The sequence below is a fragment of the Sinocyclocheilus anshuiensis genome, unplaced genomic scaffold (genome assembly GCF_001515605.1).
Source record: "Sinocyclocheilus anshuiensis isolate Anshui unplaced genomic scaffold, SAMN03320099.WGS_v1.1 scaffold726, whole genome shotgun sequence".
Lineage (NCBI taxonomy): Eukaryota > Metazoa > Chordata > Actinopteri > Cypriniformes > Cyprinidae > Sinocyclocheilus > Sinocyclocheilus anshuiensis.
Genome location: NW_015542365.1, coordinates 1,047,007 through 1,068,892, shown reverse-complemented (window position 1 = coordinate 1,068,892; position 21,886 = coordinate 1,047,007). Strand labels below are relative to the sequence as shown.

The following is a 21,886-nucleotide window of genomic DNA, read 5'->3' as shown; positions in this document are numbered from 1 at the left end:
CTTTATGCACCAAGAGCTTGTAACACTCCAAAGAGAAAGGACAAATTTAAATAGCATCATATGACCCCTTTAATACCACAAAACACCAGATGTTTTGAAAGGGTTCTTAAAACAGTAAGACTCCAAGACTGATATAGAGGAGACTGGAAATGGTTGTAACATGCCATGAGTTGTAACACCATTAGTTTTACCAACTAATTAGCAACAAGGGTGAAATCACTAACAACTCTGTGTCTCTGTACAAATGTAAAGGATCTACAAAAAAATCAGGTAAAGTATATTTCACTTTTTACTGTTGTGTTTTAATTTCATTTGCAAGCAGGTTAATGCATGCAATGCATAATGCATGCCACTTTTCTTGTTTAGTTTGATATAGGCCTATAAAAAAATTTAAAAATAATAAATTTTAAAAATCATGTCAGACAGGGAGGGTTGTAACACTATATCCTCATTTTCTTTTACTGATTTTATTTATTTATTTATGTTTTAACGCCATATCAGCATCAATGGCTTTATTCATTGCAACATAATTTCAATACATTATTTTACTTTTACTGATTAAAAAGACATTGTAAAAGCCAATATTTTACAATTTTTAAAGAGATTAACATGCACACACACTGCTGTTTTTTTTAATGTATTTGCTCAATAATTTTTCAAACTTTCTTGTTTTTATAATAAAATGCTGTTTGAGAACAAAATGGTTTCTGTTTTTACCTTTTTTATGAATTAAAATGCTTAAAATGAAATGAAGGTGTAGTTAGTGAATTATAATAATAATTTTGAAAATGTGATTAACAAAATAAATGTACAAAATTGTAACTTGTAAATCTTTACAGCTCATAATGGGGAAGGTTGCAACAAAAATACTCGACATACACGACATTCATTTACAGTTTGGTAATATGTTGTAGATTTCAAAATGACTTTTAGTTCCTTCTAGTTTTAAGTAGATAAATGTAGGAACATTATATAAAATTTTGAGATAAACAGTTTTTAAAAACCACCAAATTACAGACATTGACACAAAAAAGCGTTACAACCTTTCCCGGTCAAAAAGCTACACAACAATAACTGAACTCAATTAGCTGAACTCGAAGGAGACACAATACATTGTGGGCTTTAGCTCTGAGCCAAGTGTCAAGTTCAAGCTCATTTAAGCTTCTGGACACCTCATCTCGGCACGGAGCCTGTACACGCAATGCGCGGTTCGGTCATCAATTATGAAGAAGAGAAGCGACACGTTCGACGGAGGTGTCGGAGACTGAGGCTCACATTTCCCCATGTGGAGTCATGCTTATGTAATCAGGTGCTATTTCTCTCACTGATTTAGTGTGAGTGCTAAAGCAAATGAGATTTGCTCCCGGCCCACTCGCCCAGACAGTGTAGGAGGAGAGATTTTGAACAGGGCCAAACTGGCAGGTGATGGAGACGAGATCATTGCAGTATGTGATTAAGGAGAAGCAATGACATGCAGCTGGTTTTAATGAGAATGGGATAAGAGCAGTTTAAAAAGTGCTAAACAGCTAATCATATAAGATACAGATAAAACAAAGAAATGGTTGGAAATGACAGAAAGGTGAATTGAACGGTGCTAACAGATAAAGGCATAATGGAACACTAGTTAATCACGTGATATAGCTGTAGAAACTAGTTCTCCTACAAATAAAACTCAATTTTTATTCACGCTTTTCATTTCAAACACTCATAACTTTATTCCGGGAACAACAAAGGACTTGGGTCAATTACATGAAACTAATTTTTTTGTCCTATCTATCCGTAACTCTTCTCTGATGAGCATGTTTTTAATTTCTGTATTAATTCCATATGATATTTGTCATGATTTAATGAAGAAAAATCCTGGTTAAAATTATTAAGTGAAAATAATTACAGTTTTTGAAAAAGAAAAAAAAAGAAAATAATTTGGAATAAGCAATTTTTTTATAAATAAATAAATAAATACAAATATTTGAAAAACATTTGTCTGCAAAGTCAAAGTCATGTGATGCAACCAACATGTAGAAATATGGGCTGCATCTATTCATAAAACAGTAGGTGAGATGTACCCAGATGATATGGATGCAGCCATGCAGGGAAGAAAAAACAAAAAACAAAAAAAATTAGGAAATTATATAATGGAGAGGAGCAGACTCTGACAGCATGTCAAGCTCAAAATTCTTAAAATATCAGGTTTAATTGTTTCAAAAGAGCAGTGCTAACATTCTTCAAAACATCTCCTTTTGTGTTCCACAGAAAAAAAGGTCATATGGGTTTGGAACAACAGAGGATGAGTAATTTTCCATTTTCAGTGAACTATCCCTTTAATCTGACCTAGAGATATCAGACACTTTAAGTTATACCGCAATAATTCACAGTTCTATATCCTCAAACCAGAGACACAAAATATCTCCATATAACTTCATATAAATGGAGTCTGTGCGAGCTGGTTAGGTGGTAAAAGATTCAGAGAATGGCACTATATTTGTTTTCTCTCTTTGCTCGCTGGCATGGGGCAGTGTGTGTGGCCGGGCTCCAGGGCACTGCCTCTGGTTCTGGGCGTCCCGACACTCTGCCCTCTGGCTGCTCTCTCTCGCACAGCCACAGAGATCTAAGAAACCCCTGAGGAATGCTTTTCACCAGCCACCCTGCCAACCCATTCTGGGCCTGCACCACGCTTTATAGCAACCCACAAAAGGATATGGAGAAGAAATGAAAGGAGCAGGCAGGAGTGACATTTAGGAGGACTGTGTTGACTAATTCTGCATTCCAATCACGGCTGTGGCTCGTACCCAGCGAGCCATATTTTTGGTACGCTGCATTTGTGAAATGCTCTTTCTGTCTGCTGCATGAATTTGAGCACAGTTAAGATAAATCGATACGATAAATCATTTCATATGACCTCCACAGCCAATAACCAGTGAAATCTCAAACCATCTTACATTCTAATGCTAATCTTCTAACTCTGAACAATATTTTCGAATTCTGATTCTATAGTGTATGGAAAGCTCTGTAAAGATGTTTTTCCACTCATGGCAACATTATGTTTGTTTTTATGATGTGGTGTGCTCAAGTACACCGAAAGACACATTAAATTGGCACATTATCATTGACACAGATCCATCAGAAAACATCATCCCACTAACTGCTCTGTAGTTCAGTGAGATAAGAGTCATTTTATTACCTTTGCCCTTTAACCTTGTTCTGTTGGTAACCACTGGCCAATCCAGCCTGGAATGAAAGGGTTTGATTAGTTAAGCAAAGCTTTAAATAAGATTAGCCATAACGACTCACAATCACTATGGGGCTCTGTGTATTCCAACTGTTCATTGGCTACATCTGTGACTCATGAACAGGCAGCGATATTAACAGGAAAAAAATGTCCCTGCAAGCTTTGCATGTATGAAAGGAATTCATGAAGAAGCCCAGAATGAAATGATACCTTCATGTCAAGTCAAATTTAGTTGTATAGCACTTTTCACAATATACATTGTTTCAAAGCAGCTTTACAGAAAATCATGATGTTAATATCCTCATGCTTTCTAGTCTCATTTAATAGACACAGCTGGGTGAAAATAGAGTTGACTTTTTGTGAAGATACAACCAATTAAGCAGTTATGCTATACAGCCCTTATGTGAGTATACTGTATGTGTGTGTGAATAAGGTTGGACATACTTATATATCCAAATTTATATAAAGAGCCTTCAGTGTGAGAAAGTCAGTAGAATGTTAGGTAATATTTTCTCCTTTCATTTTCCTACTAAATTTAGCCAAATCAAGAACTGTTATAACGTCATGATTTTATTTATATTTATCCTGCTCAATGGGCCAAATGATCTGATATTTTAAGAGATTTGTTGAAGTCTATGATAATATTTTCTTTTTTGCATGTTCATCTGCATGTTCATTGAACCACATGACTTTGATTTGGTGGTTGATTTCATAACTATTTTTTTTCTAAGAAATAAAAATAAAAGATTATGCCAAATTACTTAAACTTGCAATCTTAATGCAATCTTTTAATGAGGCTTTTTTCCCTTTATGGTGATATCAGGACAGGACAGGACTTTTGTCCCCCGTAACACTTTCAAATTAAATTTTAGAGGGATTGTTCACACAAAAATGAAAATTACCCCATAATTTACTTACTCTCAAGGTGTCACTCAACTCTAGGTGTATATGACTTTCTTCTTTCAGACGAATACAATCGGAGTTATATTAAAAAATGTCCTGGCTCTTCCAAGCTTTACAATGGTAGTGAATGGGTGATATTTTTCAGCAATCCAAAAGAAGTCCAATAAAGCGCATCCATCCATAATAAAAATTGCCTCACATGGCTCCAGGTGGTGAATAAAGGCCGCCTGTGGTGAATCGATACGTTTTTGTAAGAGAAATATCCATATTTAAATTGTTATAAACAGTTGTCTGAGGGTGAGTAAATCATGGGGTAATTTTCATTTTTGGGTGAGTCCAATAGAAGTCCAATAAACTGCGCCAATCCATCATAAAAAGTGTCCCACACGGCTCTGGGGAGTTAATAAAGGCCTCCTGAAGCGAATCGATGCATTTTTGTAAGAAAAATATCCATATTTAAAACTTTGCAAACCAGTGAGTCGTGTTCCAGCGGATGACATAGGATGTTGGCGTAGCGTAACTCCGATTGTATTCGTCTGAAAGAAGAAAGTCATATACACCTAGGATCATAGATATGCATACATATCTATGCCTATGATGGCCTGAGGGTGAGTAAATTATGGGGTAAATTTCATTTTTGGGTGAACTGTCCCTTTTATACAAAAATTAAAACCAGAAGAGTATTTGTGTCATAAATTAATAGATCAAACAAATAAAAAAAAAGAGAGCCATGTCATTGACCAAAACATAAATTTGAAATAATCCAACCACATGATTTTCAAGTAGGTTTCAGGGTGAAAAATACACACACTGAGTGCTGACACCAGTGTTTTGCTGACTTTTCCAGCAGAATGGCTGACACATCTCACATAACACCTGTAATCAGGGGCTGCCAGCAGTGCCCCGGGGACATAAAGCAGCATGGTGATGCCCTGCCGTGACAGCCGTCCTTGTTCCAGCTGACAGGTCCGTATGCGGGGCCGGACCGGCGACAGCACCCGTGTAAATACAGGCAGGAGTCTCTGCCTCTGGGGAGATAATGTTATCTCCAGAGTCAAGGAGTTCTCCCATCCCTCCTCCACAAAAACCCATCCCCTGAGAAGCATACGGCATCTCGCCCCCACACCGCCCCTCTCACCATGCCTACACCACAGTCCTGGCACTAACTCACCTCTGTCAGGTCCGCAGGGACATGTCGAAGTGTGCTTTTGTGGTGAAAACAGAATACGTGAACTGAAGAGGTTCACTTACTGTTCGCTGGATGGATGTATGTGTATGAATATATGCCCTTGCCATAACCATAGCATTGTGGGGCATAGCTAGTTGGGATTACCATTCCTGCTTTTCCCTGATGTTCAAGGAATGTGAATTAATCCACAGATTCAGAAGGGTCTCTACACATGACCTCCAACAGAAGGAGGCAGAGCCGATGAAATTGACTAAGCCTCCCTTCCCTTTTTTCTTTTTCATTAAAAAGAGATTTTAAGTGTGAAAGTATTATTTATTTTGCCTCGAATGCAGTGGATTTTCACAGATATTCAAGTCAGCTGGATTTTTCAAGGTGGGAGGCACAGCAAGGAAATTAACTTGAAAGAAAATAAAACACAAGTAACTAAAATGAGCATTTCTTGCCTATTTTGTCTTTGACTGCTCCATGTGAACGCCTTCTATTGTTTAAAACAAAGATGGCCATCCAAAAGCAAGGGACAATGCAAACTATAATACATACTATAAACTATACCAAAGACTACTGAATACCCTTAAAGGGACTTTGACTATATTAAACCATTGTCATTGTATAGGACCAGCCTATATACCAGTGACCGTCAATTTAGACATGCTTGACACTCTTTGACACCTCATGCTAATGTAAAGAGAAATGCAGGCTAGTCTGGGCATGATTTTACTGTTTCGACTGTCAATAATCAAACCGCTCTGACAATAAATCACAAATAGCCACATGAAAAGGGACAAGATGGACTCCCATTTGAGTGTAAGTGGTGTGAAGGAGAGATTTTTTTGTTATTTTTTGTGACATTTAGGAGGAACTTAAATGAGCAGAACAATCAAAATACAGCCTTAATATCCAGCTAGCTAGTCAATGGGAATTTACAGGTGCATCTCAATAAATTAGAATGTCGTGGAAAAGTCTTAAACTACTTCAGTCTGTGTGCATTCAATTTATTTAATACACGAGTTTCACAATTTGAGTTGAATTACTGAAATAAATGAACTTTTCCACGACATTCTAATTTATTGAGATGCACCTGTATTAGAAAATCTTTGCCTTGAAATTGACCGGCTAAATTCTAGAGAACACAAACTTATAGTCCGTGAAGTACTTATTGAGGTGTGTGCTTTTGAATGTAGACTAAAAATTTTTGCCGTTTCTAAAAACTGATTAAAAAAAATGATCAAATCAGTACCACAATGGCCATAAATAGTTTGCTTATTATTCTCATAATGGCTTTAAATCAACAAAGAATGTTGTTCACTAACTTGTACGTGGAATTTTGAGGATCAGAAAAAAAAATTTATTTGAAAAACACAAACATAATGCTGTGGAAACAATGTAAATTTATTTAATATGTATATAAAAAACTCATCGTATGCAAAAATCAAAAGCAATAGATTGAAAAAAGTTGTACAGATTGATCTTTTTATTCAAGTACAGAATATATTTTGTTTCAAGTTGCATGTTATAGTCCAGGGGTGTCAAACTCAGTTCCTGGAGGGCCGGAGCACTGCAGAGTTTAGATTCAACCCTAATTAAGCACACCTGATCCAGATAATCATGTCCCTCAGACTTATTTGAAAACTACAGGGTTTGTGTGTTGGAGCAGGGTTGGAGCTAAACTGTGCAGGGCTGCAGCCCTCCAGGAACTGAGTTTGACACCTGTGTTATAGTCCATTTCTCAAAGAATCGATACAAGTACACTTCTAGAACAGTCATTGCCTTGTAAGATTGCAACCCACAATTCATGCTAAATCTGAGACTAACGCATTATATTTTGAAATGTAGGAGAGCACTTGTGGGACACTTTGCACTCTCAAAGATTATCATAAAAGAGAGAAAATAAATTATGAGTCTAAATCACTGGGCAACAAACTGAGCTAATGCTTCAAAGTGCTTGTGCGGGGTTATTTTGTCTCTGGAAATGATTTTGTGAAGCACTTTGGCTTGTTGCATCCCTTTTCTCTCAAATCTGTTTTTTTTTTGTTTTGTTTTTTTGTTGAAATTATATAAAGTATGACATTGCCGAAAAAATCAAGCTAACTAAAATGAATATATTAGATTGATTAATCAATAAGGAACAAAATGTCAATATCCTAAATAACCACATTTGTCCCACAACAATATTTATCCATCTTAAGAAAATTTCCAACAACAAAAAAAAATCAAGAATTCAAAAGATCAAGAGTGATTATAAATGAATCAGTATAGGTTCTTACAAAATGCAAAAGAAGTGCAAAGAATAATTACACAACCTCTCACATCCTCAGTAATTCTGCATGCTAATGTAGCAAAACAAAAGTCAATAGGTCTTCAGACGAGCAAAGACATACATACAGTGCATATGTATTCAGACATGTTCACAGATATGACTCTGCTCTTTCCCAGAGTTGCATCTCAGAGAAGAATCCCTCACAAAGCCCATAGCCATGATCCAAGGTAAGTGGGATGGCTTGGACTTCCTCTTTAATCTCCCAAGGGTGCTGCTGATGCTGGTGAATTTGATCTGTGAACATTCCCTCACTATATTGCGGATGGACCTGTACCTGCTGGTGGTGAAAGTCCTCCATGTTGCATCCCATCATGCCGTTCGCCTCTAGGTAAGCACAAGCCTGTTCGTCTTCATTGCTGTAGCCAGGCCCGTGCTGGTTCTGTGAAGATTGCTCCATCTCACATCCCAGCGAGCTCAGCGCTGTGTTGATATCCAAATCCTCAAACGTGCTGTCATTCCCACTTAGCACATCGTCAAAAACAGACGCCAGGTCAAAATCTCCTCTCAGTATGTCTGAAGTTTTGATGTCAGTGTTTAACAGAGGGCTCTTGGAGACTCTGGCCAGCTTGCTGCCTCGTTTGGGGAAGACTTGCTTGCGTTTGTTTCCTGGGACAGGTCCTTGGAAGTGGACCATTCTCATTTGTTGGCCAGTCTGATTGCACTGCGAGCCGTATGAGGAGCTGGGAGAGGATAACATTTTGCTCTGTCTTTGGGTATTGAAGTTTGTGGCAGGCATTCGCCGGCGTTTGAAAACGCCATTGACAAACATGTCAGCATACTGCGGGTCAATTTGCCAAAAGCCTCCTTTTCCTGGCTCGTCTTTCTGCCTGGGCACTTTCATGAAGCACTTGTTCAGGGACAAGTTATGCCGGATTGAATTCTAAAAGAAAAAGAGAAAAATCGGTTCATTTAACAGTTAAGAATATAGGGATAGCAGGTTTTTAATATTTATATTTAAATTGAAACAAATTATTATGCAAATTGAATTGAGCTGTTCGAATACAGAGCCAACATGTTGGTTAGAGTGTAGAATTTAAATGCAATAACTTCTAGTGACAGAAGACGACAGCACGCATAAAGGTCCCTATAAAATCCCACTGTGCAACAGGTAGAGGTGTCCTATTTCATTGGCTCACTGTCTGTGTGACAGAGACAAATGGGAGAGGGGAATGTTGCGTGTACAGGAGAAGAAATGCGGTGAATAAGGCCGACGTTCTCTAGTAATGCAACGCTCCTAGTTTCACATGATCAGTGGCTCCCTTAAAGGGGTCATCGGATGCAAAATTCACTTTTGTTGTTGTTTGAACATAAATGTGTGTTGGAAGTGTGTGTAAACATCCATCCTATAATGATAAAAATCCACCCAGTGTTTTTTTTTAATCCCTATTTTAAAATCCCCATATCAAATCAGGCTCTTCTGAGACTCCTGTCAGAATGACGTAGTTCTGCACAGGCCTCTCCCACGATAGTTGATTGACAAGGCCATCTTACCTTAGACCCGCCCTGAGTGAGCTGTGAGCTGTCCGCCATTGTGTCGACTCTGGTGCAGGGGAAGACAAGAATGTCTCCGATTAAGCGATTGAGGTGTTTTGTTGTTGGATGTAATAATGAATATAGCAGTCGTCATTTACTCCCGACATCTGAGCCTCTGAAGACACAGAGGATTAGCTTTACTTTTGTTTTTGAAGGGAATGCGCTGATCCCCGATCTGCCTAAATGCGTCTATGTTTGCGCGAATCATTCGTGATCCAGCTTCAGCTACAGAAGAAGTGAGTATAAGGGTTTTTTATGAATCTTTGCAAATCGCCTTTCCTAATATGTGCTAGTAAGCACGTTTCGCGGCTAAAGTAAACAATACTGCTGGTCACCCCACAGAAGAGAGGGGCGGGGTCAGCAGAGCTCATTAGCATTTAAAGCAACATGGACAAGAATGGCTTGCTAAAAACAGAGCTCATTTTGACAGGGTAAAAAAGGTTTTTTACACTACCATTGAGAAATTTTAACCCAAGTATGTTATAGACTTTTCATTAAGACCCTAAAGAATCATATCAACTTATCTCAAATGGGCATCCGATGACCCCTTTAAGGATCCCTCATTATGGAAGGAGGACTCAGAAAACCTAGTGCTCTTGGGTATAGTGGTCTCAGCTTCCATCATCAGTCACCCTATCTTAACTATAGATGAGTGCACAGGATTGTTTTGTTAGTGCTGTATCGACAAACCATGGTTGACGAACACCAATTAATAGTGTCAATTTGACTCACGAATGAATGACTCGTATGAATTGGTCCTTTTGGGTGAATCAGAAACATACAGTGAAATATACAGATGGGGTAGTTCGATTATCAAACAAATGACTGAAAGGGTTCTTTATAGTGAGAATCAGAAACATGTAAATGTAGTACGATCAAACGAATGACTCGTATGAGCCGGTTCTTTTTTTAGTGAATCAGAAACATACAGTCACACAAGTGGAGTCTGAATCCCGAACATGACTCTTTTGAGCCGTTTTTAGTGAATCATATAAACCTTGAAATTGAATAAATTGAACAGCAATTTATTATTTTTATGTTTCATTCAAAAAGTGTAAAAAGTAAACACTTCTTATAAGAGATGCATTAACTTTGTTATATCTGGTCTGGAAAATTGAAATTGAAAATTAAAATCTGAAATTGTCTTATTTAGCAAGAGACTGAAGAAGATCATTTTAACTGAAATAATTGTATTTCTTTTTTCCAAACACAAAATTACTAAAAGAATCGTTAACAGAACCGTTAAGAAACCTGAATCGTCAATAGGAATCATAATGGTCGGTGCACCTGACCTGTTGCACAAATAAAAGGCTGTTTTTCTTTCTCTATTTCAAAAATCTAAAGATACTGCATTTCAATGCAGAAAAAAAAACATTAAGTGATTCTCAAAGATAAATAGGCTAAATGATCGGTGAAGTTACCTGCCAACTTGGCTCCGCGTATCTGTAGTAGCAGAAATTCTCCGTGATCCAGCTGTATATGGCTGACAGAGTGAGTTTGGTTTTGTTGCTAGCTTGCATTGCCATGCAAATCAGAGTGGCATATGAATAGGGTGGCTTCACATGGCGGTTTGTTTTATAGTCTATTTCCTCAGACGGATTTGTTTGCGCCGTTATGTAGTGTCCCGCTTGCTGGAGCGCGTATGAATTCGCCAGACTGCTGCAGGACGTTGTGGGATTCCCAGGTGTTTGTGGCATCCCTGTGGCGGCGGTATCTCCAGCAGGTGGGCTGGAGGGCGAGTCGGTGCCCCCCAGCTGGTTTTTGTTGTAGAAGAGATGTTGCGGATGGCAGCCGGAGCTGGGAGTCCGCTCAGGATTGGCACTGAGGATGGAGAAGTTCTGTAGCCAATGCAGACTGGTGAGACTGTCGTCAAAGTGAACAGAGCCGCTGACATTGTCCTGATCCTCCGGATGAAGCATCATCCATTTTTCTTTGAATTTATTCGCTATCTCGGGACTCACTAACACTGGCATCGTGGGCACGATTTAGTGTTTTTGAAGAAACAGATCTGTAAAACAGACAGCGTTGCTTGAAATTTCCAAAAGAACAGTTAATAAAAATGTAACAGTGTGTATTTTGTAAGCTTATAATCCACCACAAGGTTAGGCAAACGAAATCCCTCAATTTAAATGCCTACCTGCGAAATGAAAACACGACGAAGACCTTGTCGGTTTGACCTAGCGGTGAATATCTCTCAGTCCGTTAGATTCAGCCCGTTCGCCTCAGTGCAACAAGTGCAGCAGATACACAAAATCAGACATGTCCTGATATCGACTGTGTAAAAGTATCATTCCAATCCTGTCTTTAAGAAAGCCATGTAGATACACATTTACGGTTTCGCAAGCGAGTGAATACGAGAGAAATGAGATGTAGGCTTTGCACTCTGCCGTTTTGCCCGTTTCTTAATAGCCCTTTAAATGTTGACGCTCTCTGATTGGCTGAGAGCTCCAGAGTTCAACATGTCATTGTCCCTCGCGAGGAGCGCATTCAACCACACATCCGCGCAAAATATGACAGGTGCTCGTTTTCTTGCAATTATAGCAATTTATTAAATGATTAAATTAAGTATTATTTTTTTAAACCTCGTGAACTGACACATATTTCATTATTTAAATATAGCCCATAAACTGATACATTTATGTTTTTTGCGTTTTATTTATTATTATTATCAGCATCGTTATCATTGTTTAAATTCTTTCTCGACATCAATTTTCCTTTTAACTTTGCTTCATCATGTCTGGAGTGAGTCGTTAAAAAGTCGTTGGTAATAAACGTTGCGCGCGCGCCAAGTGTTTAAGAAAGGCGCACAAATGAAAAGTGACGTGTAATAAAAGGAGCGCGCCACTCATCCCGCCGGAGGAGACCTCTGTCTTCTGCCCTCTCGTCACACAGTCAAAGCATTGTCCAACATATAGCCGTTAGCCTCATTAAACCCACTCAAAGTTGGGCTCTGCATTTTGTTAAAATATTTCAGGTGATAGGAGAAACTACAGCATAAACTACAGCCGTTTCGTCTGATAAATGCGTGAGCGTATTTATAAAACAGTGAATACACTGCCACCATCTGGCTACATATGGTCTTCACACTACAATATGCTCAGATATCTGTCTTGTCTAATTTATTCAAATCCTGTGGAATTTTCAGCAGCCATTACTCGAGTCTTCAGTCACAAAATTATCGGTTGACATTAGAAATTATTCTAACATGCTAATTCGGTGCTCAATTATTATCAATGATGAAAACAGTTTTACTAAATGTTTGTGGAAAATATATTTTAGGATTCTTTGATGGATAAAGTTCAATGAACAGCACTTAGATGTCTTTCTAATTTTTATATTATAAATTGATGGTGTTATTAGTAATTAAGCTTTGCTTCATTTTTATATTTCTTTAGTGTATTTATTGGAATTAGGGTTTATGCCAGAACAGCAGGGCCATCGATAACTTCATATAATTTATGCCTTAAAATAAATAACCACAGTGACTCATTTGTGCACAACACTTTATGATAAAACAATTTGACTACATACAAATATACATAACTTCTTAAGGTGCCTGACATAGATAAGCAGCAGTGAATTCACTAAAAAGCATCAGATGTGTCACTGTAAATGATGGCAGATCCCTCTATAAACTACTCATTAAAGCTTCAAGAAGTGCTACAGCTTCCCACTTTGTATGTTTCAACATGAGGAGGATGAAGGGACAGCCACACAGTACTGTAAGGCACAAAACAAATATATAAGATATAGACATAGATGATTACTTCAACTGGATAACTGATAATACTATGCGTCCATATCATAGCAATCTGATGCACTTAGTGTTCATTTACTGATTATAAAAAACAGAAAAAACAATAACAAGTACACAGTCATGAATCACCATGAAGCTGCAGACGTCAAAGAGATTGGGCATCCATTAAAGGATTTTGAATCATTCAAAATTTCTGAACTCTCATAGCAAACGCTATGACCGTCTTATAAATGATGATTCTTTTTAAAGTTTTCTTGAAGGTAGTGTGTTAGACTTCTGTGTAGTGTTTCTACTACACAGTGAAATGTCTTGGACTCTAATACACAATTTAGATTGTGGTACTCAAGAAGTAATTGTCAATTGAGACAGGGTTGCATTCATGAACAATAGTGTGCTGGAATGGGAATAGTTTGATTTGCGTAGTAGAGATTGAAACAGCGGGTTGATGAAAGTGGCACAGCAGGGGTGTTTATGAAGTGAGCCGCTCATCTTCCATGCGCAGGGTGCTGGGGAGGCAGAGCAGGAGCTGACTGGAGCTGCTGGTGCTCTGACTCTTCAGGCTTTCTATGGACTCTGATGACCCTGAGGAAGGGTGAATATAGGTGAAGTGAGAATGGAGGAGAATATTCACTTCAAGTTTAGACACACTTGACTGAACTGATTTTTCTCAAGATCTTTTGTTTTTAAAAAGATTAGTTTTGCAGGCTAGCTGGGCTTACATATGAATTTTCTTTAATTACAACTGTTTTTCATCTGTCATGGACATGATAGTAGTATGAAAAGGTGTGTCCAAACTTGTGGTAATGTAATTGTGTTTGCATGTGACTTAGAAATAACTATTATGAACCGACTCTTACAAAGCGACTGGTAGAAAAATGGAAAACCAGTAAAAATAGTGAAATATTCATGACATTGGTGACCTACCAGAGTCAACATTCCTCTACAGCAGTGGACCATGACTCAGACGCTATGTGTGTTAACAGCAAGCCGAGTTAGAGTAAGAAAGAGAGAGGGTTAGGAGACAGCACAGCATTAGACATGCATCAGACACACAGAACCAGCATGGAAGCCCATTTCCGCCACATAAGGAGGAAAAAATATCATGCTTTGGTAAATCATAAATCAAAATTATGAGATACAATATCATAATTCTGAGATTAAGTTGAAATTGAGATGAACACAAATCATTTTTTAGTCATAATGACCTAGTATTTTATAAGTTTGACTTACAATAATGACTTAGTATCTCATAATTTCGACTGTTTATGTGGTGAAAATGGACTACAATAGCATAAGATATATTCTTCTTAGTTAGATGTAAAATAAAAAACCAAAGCAAAACAGACTGATTTAATTACTAGTTACATTTCAATACTATAATAAACTATTAATTTCTTATTCAAAATACTAATCCTGTGTACTGCTTTTTAAATTATATTTAATTACAAAACTTGTAAAATAAAAGATAACATTTAATCCAATCACATTTGTATCTGAAACACATTTTCAAGAATTTATTTTAAATTAAAATGACCTAATAGAATTATGATAAAATTTCAGATTTCATGATTTTACATCAAGAATCATAATCGAATTCTCAAGAGATTTTTTTTTCTAGTGTGTAGAAAGCATATAAAATACACTGCAAGAGAACAGTAAAAATGCCTTTAAAGACTGACATTTTTTTTTTTTAGAATTCTGGCAAGAAATTGCTGAGCAAGGAAGCAGCAATAACAGAGAAGGTTCACATAGCACAGCATCAGTTCTGCCACAAATGCTGAAAATGCTTTTTTCAACTTTGCTCTTTTGCATTTTCTCAGTCAACAGTACAAAGGTTTATCAGGGTGTACAAGACACCCCACCCTTGAAAAAGGACTCAAAGGAACTATTTTGTTCATGGGGGTGTCAGGATTGTGGGGTATTGAGTGTGTGTTAGCGGCTCACCAGGTAGGGCCAGATCCGCTGAGGGGTCACTTTCTGTCCGGCTCAGGCTGCTGCGCTCACTGCGGCAGTCCTGTAGGATTTCACTCACAGACACACCCAGCGATCTGCTCTCTGAACCTGCCAACATGACATGATTAACATGGTTTGTTCTCCATCACTGATACTGGTACACAGCAGCATCACAACCAAAGCCTGAGAGGATGCAAGTCAATCCATCTATCTATCTATCTATCTATCTATCTATCTCTCTATATATATATATATACATAATACAAACAGTATATATACACATTACATAATATATTTTTTATTGCCGCTGGCCATATTATTTGAAGACCTGCAGCATTGACATAAAATGCTTTATTTTAATGCTGATTTGCACATCAAGTTTGCAAACCTGAATTTGGGAAGCCAGGTTTGGTGGACACACCCTCTACTGTGGCCTGTTGGGAAATAAATTAGGATGAGCAGACACAACAGTGTAGGTTGTTTACTAGTTTGCATTTCTTTATCAGTCGTGTGCAACCAGGTAAAATCCACAGAACTATGCAAACTAAATCCATTGAATTACACAGTCAGCTCATCCATCCCATGAGTCACACACACACATAATGATCGTTTACAGGAAATCAATTTGTTAATAAAACTAAAAACTATTCTACAGTTTTTATGCCACAAACAGGTTATTTCAAGACCAAGAGTAGGGCTGCACGATTAATCGCATGCGATATTTAACGCGCATCTTGTCAGAAAGCCGGTAAGATGCGCGTTAAATATCGCATGCGATTAATCGTGCAGCCCTAACCAAGAGTAAGAAAACTGCTCGTAAAACATAGTAGATTCTGCTTGACTTTAAGTACACTGTTAAAAGAAAGCCATCTGCTCACTGGGTTACACTTCATTTTAAGGTGACGTTGTTATAGTGTAATTACACAGTACTGAGTAATATTAATGCACTATTACTCTACTTAATCATGTACTATAGGGCAGGGCTTCTCAACTCTGGCCCTCAAGGTCCACTTTCCTGCAGAGTTCAGCTCCTACCCTGATCAGACAGACCTGAACAAGCTAATGAAGGTGTTTACTAGAAAGCTACAGGTAGGTGAGTTTGATCAAGATTGGAGCTAAACTCTGCAGGAAAGTGGACCTCAAGGGCCAGAGCTGAGAACCCCTTCTATAAGGTTAAGGTTAAGGTTTAGTTTAGGGTTAGTTGCTTGTAATTATGCATAATTTACTGTTATTACTATAGTAAGTACATGTAATGTGTAACTACACCTTAAAATAAAGTGTTACCCATTACTGGCTTGTCAGTGGGCATCATTTCACAAGTACAGGGAAGAAATTGATAGTGGCTGACCTCCGTGGGACTGAGACTACAGGGCAGAACAGACTGAGACTGGGCATCAGAGAGCTCTGACATCCTCTCCTCATCTTCCTCCTCCTGTATGGGGGATGAGGGAGAACGTGTAGACCTGGAAACATGACACATATCACTGGAAAATAAAAACTTTATTTGAGCATTTTCAGAGTGAGTATTTTCACAATACGGACTTACCCATCTGGTGACTTGCTACCTTTGCCCTTCATCGATGTGGTTTCTGCGCTCTGCTGCCGCCCAGTCAGGTTAAGAGGATCCCCCATCTCCCCAGAAAACTGAATCTCCTCATAGAGAGGTGCTGATGGGATTGAAGGAGACATGGTTTGCACCCCATTCAGGGCTTCCAGCAGCGAGATAGGCTCATAGCCAGGAGGAATGTTGTCTGCATTCTGAGATAAAAAAAAAAAAAAAAGTTATTTTTAATTGTATTATTTCAGAACATTACTGTTTTTACTGTATTTTGGATCAAATAAATGCATACATGAGACTACCTAAAAAAAATAAAATAAAAATACATACAAAATCGAAAAACAAAAATTGTCATTGGATGTTTGAAATGAGGAGGTTATACGCCACTGAAAACCTGAAATACCATTCATAACTGTACTGGAGTGAAATGCGAAGCATGATTCCACTGGACAAAATCAATACTACTGTAGCAACACAGTGGAAAAGGATCCATGATGTATTAAAAAACTGGAGTACAGGATGAAGTATGAGTGTGAACTTTACCGAATGCTCAGTATGGTCAGAGCTTTGGGACAACACTGGGCTAAAGGAAACTGGTGAGAGAGTGGCAGCTGTTTTCTTCCTCACGGCTCGAATCTGGAGCAAGGCTCTGAATGCTGGGGCAGTAAGAGGAGAAAAAAAGGTCAGGTGGGGAAAAGGGATACAAACAAGTGCAGTGTGCATAAACAAACACAGGTGCTGCATCTTCACATTGCTGCTTAAAAGTAACCAGATTCATTTGGCTACAAAAAAGGGGGTAAATATTTGCACAGCTGGTCTTACTGTTGAAGCGAAATCAGTGCACATTCTCTCGGTGAAGAAGTTCTATAGGGCAGAAACACTTTATGCAAGTACACAAAAGCTTGCCCAACTTCACCACAGTCCTGTTGTATATAGTTTCTTATTAGCATGTTTCTCCTTCAAGGAATAGTTCACCCAAAAATGAAAATTTGCTGAGAATTTACTCACCCTCAGGCCACCCAAGATGTAGATAAGTTTGCTTTCTCATCAGAATAGATTTGGAGAAAATTAGCATTACATAATTTGCTCACCAATAGATTCTCTGCAGTGAATGGGTGCCGTCAGAATGAGAGACAAACAGCTGATAAAAACATTACAGTAATCCACAAGTAATCAACATGACTCCAGTCCATCAAATTAACATCTTGTGAAGTAAGATGTGCTTTTCTAAGAAATATATCATTAAGATGTTTAAACTGTCACTTCTGGCCAAAATACCAGTCCACAATCCATAATAACGCCTTCTCCAGTGTAAAATCCATCCGCTGTTGCAATTTCATATCAAAATGCACCAACATTCATCTTAAATGATGAATTTATTACAAACTCTCATTCTGACGGCACCCAATCACTGCAGAGAATCTATTGGTGAGCAAGTGATGTAATGCTAAATTTCTCTCCTGTTCCGATGAACAAACAAACTCGTATAAATTTCAGTTCATTTTCAGCAAATGTTCATTTTTGGGTGAACTAGTCCTTTAAATTACACATCAAGGAAATGTGTTCTTTTCAGAAAAAAAAACTTAAACGTGTTTTGTGATACATAAATCCACTGAAAATGACCTGATGTCTTATTTCACAAATGGGAAGAAATACTAAATCAAATAATCATTAGTATGTGACATCCCCAGCAGATGGCACTGTTCAACAGTCACATGATCTGAACTGCATGAGTGATCAGTGATGCACTAGTGACTATTCATTACTAAGAACAATAAAAAGGGTAATAAAAGCACAATGGTAAATCAGTACATATTAGATTTAAAAAATGATCACTCAGCCTTTTATCTTTATGGCCATACCCACTTAAAAGGTTCGGCTCATTTAGCGGAACAAATCTGAATAATAATGGAGGAACAATACAGGAAGCTCAGGCGTTGATTAATGAGTACTTACGCAGTCTGCAGATAGGGCAGTTGTTGGCCTGGTAACGCAGTGTGTCAGCACAGGCATTGCACAGACACAGGTGCCTGCAAGGGAGAATGATTGTGTCACGCAGGTCCGATAAACAAACCACACACTCGCTGCTGTTGTCACTGTTCTCATCCTCTGTGGACTTAAGAGAGAAGACAAAACAAAACACTGTAAAATAGTACGTGAAATCAGAGACAGAAAAAGGCAGGATGGATATTGTATTACCAGTTGTGCACGTCATATCTCATTTGCCCTAAATTCTCTGGCGTAGTGACATGATTTACCTTTGTCTCCTGATTGTTCCGGTTTTCAATGCCGTAAATCTCCTGCAGAAGATAGCTCACACGGTCCACCTAAAGGATGAGCATGCGATACGTAAATGCAGATTACTGGCATGGGAAACATCACAGCACAGATACTCATTATCTTTTTCATGAAGCGACATGGCCTGATTACTGCTTCCAAACATGTGCAGTGGACAGATCAAAGCTTTCAATCTGTGTTTAATGAGGGATCCTATTAAGAAACACAACCATATAGCCACAATCACAGATATACTGGAACATGAGATTGTTCTTTTGCTTCAAGGCACAAATATCAGACTCTTGCATTTAATAAAGAGACACAAAAATACTTACGATTTGCTTCTGCTTCAAAGGCTTCACTGAGAAACTGCCATCAACATGCTGTAAGTGAGGGAATATATATAGCATTACTATTATAAAAACAACAGAACTAGCTGGTAAGGTAAAAGTTTTTGTGCACCGAGAATGTGAGAGATCAAATATATATATACACTTGTACTTTATTGGAAAATAGCCATTGAAGAAATCTGTGCGCATTTCCATACTTAACATTAGCACTGCTTGGAAAAATAATGCTTTATTTCTTACCTCTTGTTCCTATACTCTTTAAACACAACATTTAACATTATATCAGAAAAGCTATTCAAACTGAATGAAAGCTATTTTTAAAATGAGTAAAACCAGTAATTTATAGATCCTAAATCAATGAAAACAGATCAATGCATTACTTTCAAACATCTCTTGATATATTAGTCTGATTATGATGTGTTAATAAAAATGTATTAAACATCACAGGCTCTTCATGATGCTTTCTGTGAGAACTTTTGTTCTACGTAACAAGGCTAAATTTTGTTAATTCTGTCTATTTTCATTTTCTATATTGGCTACAAAACAATTTCCAGGATTCCAACTCTTATTGACCAATGAATTTCTGACCATGACTTTTAAGAGCCTGAAAAAAAAGAAATCACAATTTTAAAATGTCAAATTCCACATTTCAGGTTTTCCATGATCATGTGAACCATGAATCTCAAACCATCCTGTCTCTATAAAATCCTGCCTGGTTAATGACTTACTCAATGTTATTCAGGGTTACAAAACATGACCAAATGCTTACAAGCCTTCAGCTGACATTCTTGAGCGGAAATCTCAAGAAATACACACCCTTTCAAAAGCTGCCAAGAGGACATGTGCATGCCCGATGACATCTGTAACAGAAAACACAATGTTTTGTGAGACAACAGTATGAAATGATATTATATAATTCTAACTGATTATATTTTTAATGGTCAATTTTTTTTTCCACCAACCATCTCCATCATCCACTATTGCTTGGACCACCAAAGGGAAAACGCCTTTGTCCAGATCAAAGTTCAGCTACAGAAATATTTCAATGTTTAATTCTCAAACTACATGACACCTAACTATTCACAATAGTTTTTTTTTTAAACATCACATCACATGACACTGATGCAAATGAGTCTCTAAGCGTCTAAAGAAACGTAATCTTAGAAATTCACACCTCTTCAGGATTCCATTTGGTGAAATCAATCTTGAAGGAAGGTAGAGAAAATAGCTGATTTATCCCTCTCTTATAATGGACCGTCTCAGACACCATTGAAGGGCTCTTGGGGCTGTATCTCTCAAAAGAAAATTGTAGTGATTATAACCAACACATCTCAGCATACCTGAGGGTGTCAATTACTAATAATGTGCATTAAAACACAGTGACCAATGTAAAAGGGCTTAATCTTTTGTATTTAGACCAAGTGCTAATTGTACCACTGTTTCCAAGGAATTCATTAAGTTGCCAGGAGAGTTGTTGTCTAGATGCCAGTGGGTTATGTTTCTTTGGGCTCAAATGGCGCAAGCGAGGCTAATCAATCACAAGAAGCTTCTAATTATCATCTAATCCTTTTCCTCTATAAGAAATTCACTTAGTTACAAAAGTGTACACAACAAGCATAATGATTTCGTATCATTCAACTGCAGAAACTTTACCCAATGTACTACTCAGAGGAAACTTACATTGCCATCCCATTGGTAAGTTGGTTGTCAAACCTCCTCACATTTATCTCTTATTTCAGCATATATTCTACATTGTGGCGTCATCAGCAGCCCCTTCAAGCCGTGACTATATTCAGAATATACCTGACAAGTCGTAAAGAATCCTTCCTGATGTTCACCAAACTCCTCAGCGTCTTCACAGGCTCCTGCGGTGCTGGGGTCACATAGGGAAACTGTGGAGAACGGGGCAAAAACGTATGTGTGAGGATGACATAAAGTGTCAAACTCTTGAAAGTTTTGAGCTTGTTTCATTTGGTCACCTGCACAGGTCTGTTGCCTAGGAAATTCAAATCCATATTTTCTCCAAAGAGATATCCCTCTGGATGGGGTGTGTCAAACTTTTCTCCTCCCATGAAAAAATGGCTGGTGAAATAATTTCCTGCAATAAAGCCATTAGGGAGATTATTATCTGGGATGGATGTGTTCATTAGACAAAGTTGACGCAGGATGATGTTTTAATGCATCCATGAGGACATCAAATTAGTATATATTTTCTACATATTACGTCACTGCCAAAGTAGATTTAGACATTCAGTAAATAACTGATTTTTTGATTTATTCATTTTTAATGGACAGTAACAAACATAAATAATGTGACAATTCATGAGTGACACCAAAAACGGTAAAAGTGCACACTACATTAGACATCATAATTAAGCTAACGTTTGTCAACATTATACTTAAGTGGCATTTTACCTGATTTGGGAGGATATCTGTACGCCGAATTGGCTTGAATATCGATATCTTCAACTCCAGCAATCCTCCTGCTCAGTATTGAACCCATGTTTAAGTGTAAATGGCTGCTGAAGACCGATATATGTGGATAAAGGAAGATTTGTTTGGACAGTTAGCTGGATACGGTTTGCTTCCTCCGCTATGGCTACATTCCCATCTCTGGCGACAACAAGAACTGCGAACAAAAGAAACCAACTTCTGTATCTGCGTTTGGGTTTTAACTCTTGTGAAAAAAACTGAGTGACTTACGTAAAATCCCTTAACTCACAAGTAGACGTCAAATAAACGACTTTTCATCACAATAAAAACAAAAACAAGACTATTGAAAAAGCCTCTCTTCTGAGGAACCCATATTCTCGCGAGATG

General features: G+C 37.9%; 1 protein-coding gene and 1 pseudogene across 1 annotated transcript; both read right to left on the bottom strand.

The window, feature by feature from the left end:
- Positions 1-7,559: 7,559 nt before the first annotated feature.
- On the bottom strand, positions 7,560-11,546 carry LOC107692083 (forkhead box protein J1-B-like). Its single transcript, XM_016490985.1, has 3 exons — positions 11,309-11,546; positions 10,593-11,179; positions 7,560-8,518 (listed from the first exon to the last, which is right to left on the bottom strand). The coding sequence occupies exons 2-3, from the start codon at positions 11,142-11,144 to the stop codon at positions 7,727-7,729; spliced, it is 1,344 nt and encodes a 447-aa protein (XP_016346471.1). The 5' UTR covers positions 11,145-11,179; positions 11,309-11,546; the 3' UTR covers positions 7,560-7,726.
- Positions 11,547-12,660: 1,114 nt separating this feature from the next.
- On the bottom strand, positions 12,661-21,880 carry LOC107692082 (probable E3 ubiquitin-protein ligase MGRN1; annotated as a pseudogene).
- Between the last annotated feature and the right edge of the window lie 6 nt (positions 21,881-21,886).

Coding starts and splice junctions, on each gene's coding strand:
- LOC107692083 (XM_016490985.1), bottom strand. CDS start 11,144: ATGCCAGTGTTAGTGAGTCCCGAGATAGCGAATAAATTCAAAGAAAAA. Junction 8,519..10,592: donor ACGCGGAGCCAAGTTGGCAG/GTAACTTCACCG, acceptor TTTTTCTTTTAG/AATTCAATCCGGCATAACTT.